General features: G+C 47.0%; 2 protein-coding genes across 2 annotated transcripts in view; both read right to left on the bottom strand.

The window, feature by feature from the left end:
- Nucleotides 1-1,687: 1,687 nt before the first annotated feature.
- GPX1 (glutathione peroxidase 1) lies at nucleotides 1,688-2,812 on the bottom strand. The gene is made up of 2 exons (XM_039227978.1): nucleotides 2,480-2,812; nucleotides 1,688-2,243 (listed from the first exon to the last, which is right to left on the bottom strand). Exons 1-2 carry the CDS (start codon nucleotides 2,738-2,740, stop codon nucleotides 1,884-1,886), a joined length of 621 nt encoding a protein of 206 aa, XP_039083909.1. The 5' UTR covers nucleotides 2,741-2,812; the 3' UTR covers nucleotides 1,688-1,883.
- A 1,012-nt stretch (nucleotides 2,813-3,824) lies between these two features.
- Nucleotides 3,825-11,254, bottom strand: part of RHOA (ras homolog family member A) — a 53,944-nt gene continuing 46,514 nt past the window's right edge. The window contains exons 5-6 of the mRNA XM_039228392.1: nucleotides 6,012-6,142; nucleotides 3,825-5,076 (exon numbers count right to left, since the gene is read on the bottom strand). Of these exons, the coding sequence (XP_039084323.1) occupies nucleotides 4,903-5,076; nucleotides 6,012-6,142 (305 nt within the window). The 3' untranslated portion in view covers nucleotides 3,825-4,902. The remainder of the gene's footprint in view (nucleotides 5,077-6,011; nucleotides 6,143-11,254) is intronic.

The raw sequence follows: 11,254 nt of genomic DNA, 5'->3' as shown, positions 1-11,254 counted from the left end.
GGATATGATGATTCTTGGGGTCTCTGTTCTGTGTTTAGCTCCTAGAACAGGACCTGGCCCATCTTGGGCACTTGGCTATCTGGCTTCAGCTCCTACTCTCCCCCTGAAACTCTACTTGATGAGGAATATTCAATCCATTATCACTTGCCCCATGAACCATTCTTCATGAAATATCCTTTTTCATGGCTCCTTGACTCCATCCTTGTTCTCCCAGCTATGCCTGTTACCTGACCCAGGGTTTTGAATCCATAGACCTCAGGCCTGACTTTTTTCTTGCTACTCTCCCCAGGTGATCTCATATTCTCTGATGGCTACTTACTGTCCCCTTGGCTAGACCTTTGTTTCCAAGCCATAATCCTTTTCTGGGCTTCTTGTAACCACCTGCTCCAGATATTCCATCTGGATGTCTCATGCAAAATGTCTGAATCTGAATACACTCTCCTCCCCAAATCTCCTTGCCCTTGTGTTGTCCAACTTAGTGAGTGACGTCACCTTCCCACCTCCGACCCTTGCACACTGTCCTCCCTGCCTGTCCACCCCCCATCAGCTCATTCCTCAGCTGACTGCTTCTTGACCTCTTCAGCTTCACGGTCATTTCCTCCAGGAGGGAAGCATGATCCTCCCAAATGGGCCTGGCTCTCCTGTTCTCAAAGTACCCTGTACTACCTCAGAGCTTTTAGTAATTCTGTATTATCTCTTTCTATCTTCCTGAGGACTGCATTCCTGAAAGTAACAGAACGTATGGCCCAGGACTGAATGATGAGCCCACATCCTGGACTGGGTGACACTGCTAACATGTTTCTGCATCTTTGCCCAAGCAGAACTTGCATCTAAGCCCTGCAGAAGCCCCCGTACTGGCGATAGGAAGTGGCTCCAGATCTGTCTCAAAAGATTGACAGCAGAGCCAACATATGGGAGAGGTTAGACCCAAACCACGCCTGAGAAGCAGTCACTGGCCTCTAAGATAAGCCCCTACCCTGAGCCTGACCAAGCAAGCAATTCCAACTGTTAAGTGCCATGCAGTACACAGAAGGGCCAGTTGTATACTCTTGTCACTCTTTTTTTTTTTTTTTTAATGTTTTATTATGTTTGAGAGAGAGAGACAGTGTGAGCAGGGGACAGTCAGAGAGAGAGGGAGACACACAGAATCTGAAACAGGCTCCAGGCTCTGAGCTAGCTGTCAGCTCAGAGCCTGACGTGGGGCTCAAACCCATGAACCCTGAGATCATGACTTGAGCCGAAGTCAGACGCTCAACCGACTGAGCCACCCAGGTGCCCCTCTTCTCACTCTGAATACACTGAATACGGGAGAGGTAACAACCAGTAAGGGCAGCATCAGAGCAGACATAATAAGCCTGGGTTGCAACATGCAAAGATCTGTCAAAGTAATGGAAAATAACTTTGTAAAAGTGCATGGGCTTACAACTGTGAGGCCACAAATTCTGAATATGAGTGTGAATCCACAGTGTTACTTATTTATTTTTTTGTCAATGTCATTTCATGCCTAGCAGATACTTAGGAAGTAGAGGCCGTACTGTATATCCTGGCCAAGGGAAAAACACCCGGACAGGAGTCAGGCTTCCCACACAGGAAAGAGTAGATTCTACACACTGCAAACAAAAGCATAGGGAATTGAGGCTTGGTTACTTGGGAAGATGTCCCCAACTGACATAGGATATATACTCAGTTTTGCTGATACCCAACACTTTATTAGTGAAGAGCCTTGGTGTGGGAAGGGGGTGCTGGGATGGATAAGCGCCCAACTCGGGATTCTCCTGGAAATCAGGCGTTCCTCTATGCAGATTTCGAGGAAACACCGTCATGGATGAAATCCCCAGAGAGCGGTGCTGTGACAGCAAAGCAGCAGGGATAAGAAGGTTGCCCTAGGCACAGCCGGGCCCCTGGGACAGCAGGACTTCGATGTCAGGCTCAATGTCGATGGTTGGAAAGCGGCGGCTGTACCTGCGCACAGGCACACCATCTGGGCCCACCAGGAACTTCTCAAAGTTCCAGGCGACGTCGTTGCGGCACACTGGCGACCAGGTGATGAACTTTGGGTCGGTCATGAGCGCAGTGGCGTCGTCACTGGGGGCAGGCAGAACCTCGCGCAAGAAGGCGAAGAGGGGGTGCGCCTGCGCGCCATTTACCTCGCACTTCTCAAAAAGTGTGAAGTTGGGCTCGAACCCGCCGCCAGGTCGGACGTACTTGAGGGAATTCAGGATCTCTTCGTTTTTAGCATTTTCCTGCGGGAGGGAAGAGCAGCTAGAACCCGGGGCCGCGAAGGGAGGGGAACGTTCGGACCGCAAACCAGAAGTTTCTCGATGAGTCACAATTCCTAGACGGACTGAAACCCAGCCGGGCCAAAAGCGAGTAGCCCGCCTCTCTCCTGCCAGGGCTTGCTGCTGTGGGGCCCACGCGCCCGCTGGCGCTCCCCCAGCCCGGGTCGCACGCCCACCCCGCTCTGCCCCGCGCGGCGCACCTGATGCCCGAACTGGTTGCATGGGAAGCCGAGCACGACCAGACCCCGGGGCCCGAGGCGCTGCTGCAGCTCGTTCATCTGGGTGTAGTCCCGGACGGTTGTGCCTCAGAGCGACGCCACATTCTCGATGAGCAGCACCTTGCCCCGCAGGGAACCCAGGCTCATGGCCTCCCCGCCGGCCAACGGGCGCGCAGAAAATGAGTACACGGAGCGCGGGGCCGCAGCCGCGAGGGCAGCGGCCGCGAGCGGAGCAGCGCACATGGCGGACTGTCGGACAGGAGAGCAGACGACGAGTGAGGAGCTTCGGCTGGGGACAGTGCAGACTGTGGGGTCACGTGGTGCAGGCACTTTTCCGGCCGCTTCTCCACCCTCCGCCCCGCCTCATCCGGCCTCCTCCCTCTCTCCAGCGGCGCGGGAGGGTGCGGCCGGGCCGGATGCGGACACCGCCCAGGCAGTGCAGAGCCGCAGGCAGGCTGGGTCTCGTCTAACCAAAGCAGCGGCATTTGCGCGAGTTACCCAACCCGGGCCTCAGGTCCAAGAGCGCTCAGATTCTTTCTTAAAGGTTTTTAGTGAAGGGTTAGGGCAGGGCCCAGCGGGACTGGCCAGCAACAGCAGCTGGCGCCGCCCCTGGCCACACAGGCCTCCCAGCATAAACCGTATCCCGACTCTTGTAGTCTGTGCCCTATTGTCACCAGGGGCACAGAGCAAGTTGTAACCTGCCGAGGTGGTGCAGTTGGCAGTGCCTGCCAAGGCAAGTTCTCTGCGATGAGGCGCTGTGGCTCTAGAAAGGGTAAGTTGGAGAAAAGTGGACAACGCCCGGGACAACCAGGGCCCAGGCTCCAAAATGCAGCTCTAACTCATTTCCCTGTGTTCTGGGGCAGCCTGGAGCACCTTCTCATCCACATCACCAGTGTGGCACTGCTCTTTTCACTGCTTTTCCCAAGGAGCCACGTGGACCCAGCAGACTTCAGGCCATCTTCCATACCTAATCATCTTAACCCCACGCTAAGGTCTGTAAGTATTAGACACTGAAAATGGACAGGAAGAGAAAAATACCACACTAAGATTCGTCCAGAGGAATGAATGCTTGGAGTTCCCCTCACTCTCTTCAGTACCCTGCATTCCCCACACTAAGCCACTATGAACTTAAATGTGACACAAAACAATTGTTTCCACCTTCTTAGGAGGAGCCAGGTTAGTGCCAGTTTGGGGGGTAAGGTGGGGGGGCAAATGAAACATATTTTGCAGTCTGAAGGAACCTTCCAAGGACAGCTGGGTACATCCTGGGTATATCCTCCCGCTCCCAGCCCTGGAGAGAGCAACACAAACACGAGGATACAGGAAGTTTAGAAAACTGCCTTTATTCTATTAGTAGTTGGAAAAATTAACTGGTACAGAAAAAAAGTTTAGTCAGCTGGAGAGAAGAGAGAAACGGAGTGCCGCCCAAGAGAACTGGCGGCTCCTCTGGGAGGGAACCTGGATACAGTGAGGAAAGGGAGCCTGTGAACTAGAGCCAGAGCCTGCAGTCCAGATGAGACAGGCTATGCCACCTTCTGAAGTGTCTAAGTGCCTCAGGCATGAAACCAAATTCCTATTTCTTTAGCCCAGCTCTGGGGAGAGGATACTAGGATACGTGGGGCCGAAAACAGGTGATATGGCCATCTTTTATCAGAGAAACTGACAAAACGGGAATTTGAAAAATGAATTTTCCATCTGACTTTATTTTCAAATACACTTTCTTTTTTAAAAAACCAATACACTTTCTGCAAGGATGACAAATATCAGTATTAGGAAATCCAATTATACAAAAAATACTACATCTAGTCTGGGGTAGATATATTTATTTTTTGGTAACATACATTAAGTGGCACTAATTACACAGTAACTATAAGGTAACTAACATGAAACCACAGAACTGTAACTCTGCCACAGCTGCATGGACTTGGGTCTTTCTGGATGAGCACATTTTCAAAAATTGGATGCCCATCACAGAGTTATGCCAATATCTGTTAAGGAGTAAAGCTCTGAAGTAGTGACTCACCAGAGTACCTTGCAGCTGACAGATGACAGGCAGGACATGTTAGTTATAAAGTAGTTACAGCCTAATTCACAAAAGTTACCAACTGTTTCTCTTTCTAGAAAGAAGCAAGAGGTTAAGAAATTCCTTGAATTAGCGCCTGGTGTGTCAGGTGGGAGTGCAGAGGAGGGCTGTTAAAGAGCGGTGTCAGAAGGACCCCGGTGGTCAGGTGGGTTGGACATCATTAATAATCATGGTTGGCTTCTAAATACTGGTAGCAAGATGACTTCTGATTTGTAATCTTAGGTAAATTATAGATAAATGAAAAAGGCCAGTAATCATACACTAAGATTAATAAACAGCACTTCAAAATTAACCGCATGAGGGCTGTGCTTGCAGCAGGGTTTCACAAGACAAGGCACCCAGATTTTTTCTTCCCACGTCTGGCTTGCAGAGCAGCTCTCGTGGCCATTTCAAAAACCTCCCTCACTCCATCTTTGGTCTTTGCTGAACACTCCATGTACCCAAAAGCACCAATCCTGTTCGCCATATCTCTGCCTTCTTCCGGTTTCACTGGCTCCTAGCAAAGAGAAAAGAACACTTTCAGTTAAGTATCACATATATGAAGTGTAGAGTACTCAAATTCAGCTTAAAAGGCTTCTTTAAAAAGCTGCCAATAATGATAGTGATAATAATAATAATAAAGAGCTGCCAAACCCAGATTTGAGTTCTGTCTTATGAAACTCACATGCAGTGACCCTCCCCATCCCCAATATAATATCCCTATTAAACAAGCCCTTCTCTGGGAAGTAGAGCGAAAAGAAGGAGAGGCCAGAGAAGCCTTGCAGGGTTGAGGAAGGAATCAAGGGAAAAATTATCCAATCTACTGATTCAGGGTAAGCACTGGGGTTCCTGTAGTTAGCTTCACAGAGGACTAAATGTCCAAGGAAGTAAACACATCCTGACCTGGTCGGAGAAACCTCAGTGGGAGAACCTGGACTAAAGACCCCATGGCTCTTGTCCTGCACGGTGGAAGCCCTGCCACTGGGCCACCTGGCTTCTCAGAAGCCAAGATGCCAACTCCAACATCACTTTTATAAAGACATCAGGGCTCTGTCTGGACTCCCTGTCATCAAGATTACCTGATCCTTTGGTTGCCACCAATTCAATCTTTGGCCTCATATATACCAAGGTAATAACTGGAGAGGGAAATCAAGAGCCTGATAAACTTCCTGCATTTGGAGCACTGACTACTGCTGCTGTTGGTCCCTGCTCCGGCAGGCACTCCTTGGAGGCACAGCGCTACCCCACAGGAGAGGTTCCCATGTCATATGAGTAGGGAGTCTTAGGGACCCTCTGTGTAGGCCCCAGTGAATGAGGGAAAGATGGAGAAAAACAGGTTTCTGGGACTTTCTCTGAAATAGCGTGGCTTATGAGAGTTTCCACTGGGCCCCCTGAACATCCAACCCTGGGTTCAAGAATGCTACAGGAAAAGAGCCCTGCCCCAGATCATGCCTGCTTCATCTTGGCCAGCTCCCGCCTTGTGTGCTCATCATTCCGAAGATCCTTCTTGTTCCCAACCAGGATGATGGGCACATTGGGGCAGAAGTGCTTGACTTCCGGAGTCCATTTTTCTGGGATGTTTTCTGAAAGAAGCAAAATACATACAAGATACATATAATTCTATCCTGAAGAATCTCTAAGAACCCTAGGTAAACTGCAAAGAAGCTACTTAAAAAGTATGCTGGACATTTAATGGAATCTCACTAGTTTTAAAACCACAGTAAAAGACAAAATCCCACCCCCTTCCCTTAAGCACAGAATCATCAGCTTTCCTCAGTTCCCACTAAAGAGCTCAGTTCTGTGGGAGTGGGACCCAGTTAAAGCCTCTGGAGGAGGAAAGGGTCCAGAACACAGGGTGGCTCCACAATGCTGCAACCTGACTGAGGAGGAAAGCTATCCATGGACCATCTCTGTCACTGCTAGCTAGTAACTCTGACCACATCTTACAGAAAAGGTCTCCATTCTAGGGCTACAGCTGGCCCAGGGTCCACATGGTTTCTCTACACCTTGCTTATGGACCTTCAGCATGACCCCCATCATGCTGGTTATTGGTATTTCAAATGAAAATGATTACCAGCTGTAGTTTCTTGCCAAAACTCTACTAATTTAGAAAGGTTGGACATACATCATGGTGTGTAAGTGGCCCGGGTTCAACCTCCCACACCTCTGCCTTGGGCATGATTTTACAAAATGGGGATAATAGTAATACTTACCTTACATAGGATTATTCTGAGTTCATGCATACAAAGTACTTAGTATGGCAATCATTTAAATGGTCTGCTTGGAGTCTATATTTTAGAGACAAACTGTTTGTTCTATGACTTCAAGACAAATTACCAAAAGGCAAGAATTACTCAGAATACAGAAAGATGGCCTGTCTTCTGGCTGAAAAACCACATCAGGTAAAGAAACTACATGAGTGAGGTTAGGAAACTCTCTTGTAATTCAATGCTCCACTCTTCAGCACCCAAGATTGACACTTGAATGCTTCCTTCTTCCTTTGCTATAGTAGCCACAGAGTTGATTATATCACTAATGTCATAACTTGATACTCAAAGGTTTGTTCTGAAACAGTTTCTCAAAGAAGTGCAGTGTTCCAGTCCTCAGAACAATAAAGAGTAAAGGGTCAGCACATCTAACAACAAAGCCAAACAGCCTCAGCCCTAAACCTTGCTCCTACCTGTGCACCTATGGTCAGTTCGGCTACAACAGAGATCACTTTATTTTTATTTTTTTTTCCATTTTTATTAAAAAAATTTTTTAGGGGCGCCTAGGTGGCTTAGTCGGTTAAGCGTCCGACTTTCGCTTAGGTCATGATCTCGCGGTTCATGGGTTCGAGCCCCGCGTTGGGCTCGGTGCTGACTGCCAGCTCAGAGCCTGGAGCCTGTTTCGGTCTGTGACTCCCTCTCTCTCTGACCCTCCCCTGCTCACGCTGTCTCTCTCTCTCCTAGAAATAAATAAAACATTAAAAAAAAAAAATTTTTTTTAAATGTTTATTTATTCTTGAGAGAGAGAAACAGAGCATGAGTGAGGGAGGAGCAGAGAGTGAGACACAGAATCTGAAGCAGGCTCCAGGCTCCAAGCTGTCAGCACAGAGCCTGACGTGGGGACTGAACGCACAAGCTGTGAGACTGTGACCTGAGCCAAAGTTGGACACTTAACTTAAAAGCTAAGTGAGAGGGGCGCCTGGGTCGCTCAGTCAGGTCATGATCTCATGGTTCGTGGGTTCGAGCCCTGTGTTGGGACTCTGTGCTGACAGCCAGCTCAGAGCCTGGAGCCTGTTTCAGATTCTGTATCTGTATCTCCCTCTCTCTCTGACCCTCCCCTGCTCATGCTCGCTCTCCCTCTCTCTCTCAGAAATAAATAAAACTTTAAAAAAAAAAAAAAAAAGGTAAGTAAGACATCACTCCCTTGTTCAAACCCTCCAAGAGCTCCAGTATCATAAAGAAAGGAAAGGCCCATACCTTAACCACATTGCTCTATAATGCTCACTCCCATCCCTGCTGCTACACTCAATTCCTACCTTCCTCTTCTTGCCTCAGTGACTTTGCACCTGCTGTTCCCTCTACCTGGAAGGCTGTTTTGTTGGGTATCTGTATTGGCTTCCCTCAGTTAATTTAGGTGTCTCTCAGAAGTCACCTTTTAAGCCAGGTTAATGACCATCCCATAGTCATCCTCTGAAACAATAGTACCATGGACCATTTCATACCCACCTCTACGAATGTTATTTGTGACATTTCTTACTATCAGATTTACTGTTATGTTTTTTTGGGTTCTGCCATTGTTTTTGCTCTTGTCTCCCTTCATCTAAAAGTTTCTTCTATAAATAGGTGCTCAATAATATTTGCTGAATATATGAAATTATTACTCCAGGGGCATCAGGGTGGCTCAGCTAGCTGAGTGTTCAACTCTTGATTTCAGCCCAGGTCATGGTCTCATAGTCTGTGGGATCAAGCCTTGCATTGGACTGTGCTGGCAGACTGGATCATGTTTGGGATTCTTTCTCTCTGCTCAACCCCTGCTCATCTCTCTCTCAAAATAAATAATAAACATAAAAAGGGGGGGGGCACCTGGGAGGCTTAGTCATTAAGCATCTGACTTTGGCTCAAGTCATGATCTCACAGTTCAAGTCTGACATCAGGTGAGCACGAGCCCTGGTTGAGCCCTGCTTCTCTCTCTCTTTCTTTCTCTACCTGTCATGGGATTCTCTTTCTCTCTGCCCCTCACTCACTTGCACCCTTTCTCTCTCTCTCTCTTAAAACAAGCAACCCAACAAAAAACAAAAAGAGAGATTATTACTCCAATAGTCTCCCTAACTCCTGGAATTCAAGACACATAAATTAAAATTAAAATGAATTGTCTCTGTCTTATCTTTGCTGCTTTTCATAAATAACTTCAAAGAAAAGGAATTCTTACCATCTAGATTAGGGATCAGCAAATAAAATCTTGTCTGAAGTCTTTTGAGAGAGAGCGAGCGAGCGCGTGCATGAGCAGGGGAGGGGCAGAGAAAGAGGGACTTGAACCCATAAACCACAAAATCAGCCAAAGGCAGATGCTTAACTAACTAAGCCACCCAGGCGCCCCTGGAGTCTGTTTTTATAAGTAAAGTTTTACTGGAACACAGCCAAGTTCATTCATTTATATATTTTGTATGGCTGCTTTTGTGATACAACAGCAGAGTTGAGTAGTTGCAATAGAAAACATATGGCCAACAAAGATTAAGTTTTTACTATTTGGTCTTTTACAAGTTTGCTACCCCAGGTCTCAACTAGAATACAGACTAGACAACTGCCAGTCCAGACAGCAGAGGTTCTAAATAGTAAATTATCATAGGATTGGCTGGCAGCAGGGCTAAAACTCTCACACCGAAATTCTGATTCCTGATTAAACTTGCTATCCTACACCTAGATACAGGGCCATGGTCTAACATCCATTCAAGTAAATCAAATCCAGCATTAGGTTGGCATTAGCTTTTCATTTTCTTGACCCAGACTTTTTTTTTCTTATTAAGTAATCTCTATGCCCAATGTGGGGATCAAACTCACAACTCCAAGATCAAGAGTCGCATGCTCTACAGACTGAGTCAGCCAGGCATACCTTGATCCAGACTTTTGAGTTCCCATAATACATTTTCTTGGGCAAACTACTGGTGAGATTTTCCTCCACACACCAGGCCAAAACTTTTAAAGGGAAAAACCAAGCTAGTTCAGTCAGCTTAGCAAAGGGGCTCCACCTACCTAACACACTCCTGCAGTGACTTCCAGGGAAGGCAGAGTATCTATCCTCCAACATCAGACCTTCTCCCCAGGTGTGTCTGTACTTCAGAGATCCATCTCTCTTTGCCTCTCTACTTTCTACCTCTTGTCTCCTCCCCAGAGTCTGCCCTCCATGGGAAAGGGCCAGCAAGAGACAAGTCATGGCCAGTAAATAGACAGAGGTCAAAAGATAAAGAACCTCCGTTGAGACCAGGAGACATGTTCTTTAATTTGTTTTAATGTTTTCTTTATTTTTGAGAGAGAGAGAGAGCACACAGGATCAGCAGGGGAGGGTCAGAGAGAGAGGGAGATACAAAATCTGAAACAGGCTCCAGGCTGAGCTAGCTGTCAGCACAGAGCCTGACATGGGTCTCGAACCCACAAACCGCAAGATCTTGACCTGAGGTAAAGTTGGACGCTTAACCAACTGAGCTACCCAGGTGCTCCTAGACATGTTTTTTTTTTAAAGTGAGACTGAAGAGTAACTTTCTACTCTATAGGTGTTTTTGTCCCTAGAGGACTATACCTTGGATGATGAGCTACAGGGCACACATTCCTCTTCATTCCCACAGGACTTAGACAAAGTCCTTGATGTGTATGTGAGGGGAGGGTTTCACATGGCTCTATTTTTCTGTGGTCTAAAGCTCTGCCCTACTGTCTAGGCCCTTCCAACAGACCCCAAAGGAAGCCAGATTAATTTGAAAAACCAAAACTAAAACAGTGTTGAAAATGACCAAAGTGAACCAATGGCAAAGAATATCTGCTCTGTTTCAGTCTTATGAGACACTGCTCAGAGGCTCAATCTCAGCTTGACCTGGGATGCAGAACCTTAATCAAGTGGTTCAAAATCTTGGAGGGCCCCACATTAAAATGAGTACATCCATGACAAAGAAAAAAAGGTCACATAACTATAACTGGCCAGCACAAGCCCATACCACCAGGACCTCCAGGGTTGTTTGTGTTAACGATGACAATATTCTTGGCCCACATGCTACCCTGTCAATACAAAGCACTGCATTATCAAGAGACATTTTGTCATCTTCAGCACAAACTGAAAGTAAGTTCTGTTTCAGGCCTTGGTGCCCTGTTTAGCAGAGTGTGAGGTCAGTGTTATAGTCAGTCTTTTTCTGAAGGGAAGTAGCTACTAAGAGAATCACCAACTGACCTAGTGGAAAAGTCAAGTTCAAGTCTCTCTTCATTAGCTAAGACACTTTATTTTTTTATTTTTTATTTTTTTAATAGTTTATTATTGTCAAGTTGGTTTCCATATAACACCCAATGCTCATCCCCACAAGTGCCCTCCTCCATGGGTAAGACACTTTAGAAAAAGGCTAGAATAGGGCTTTAAAAACATTACCAGGAAAAAGCAAATAACCAGTCTAGATATCAGAAGGCAACAAGTTCAATATGAAGTACTGAAAAAAACGTGTGGGCACCCAC

Source organism: Hyaena hyaena, unplaced genomic scaffold (genome assembly GCF_003009895.1).
Source record: "Hyaena hyaena isolate Hyena2069 unplaced genomic scaffold, ASM300989v1 scaffold_30, whole genome shotgun sequence".
Classification (NCBI taxonomy): domain Eukaryota; kingdom Metazoa; phylum Chordata; class Mammalia; order Carnivora; family Hyaenidae; genus Hyaena; species Hyaena hyaena.
Note: the sequence above shows the minus strand (reverse complement) of the source record. Positions and strands in the feature narration are given on the sequence as shown.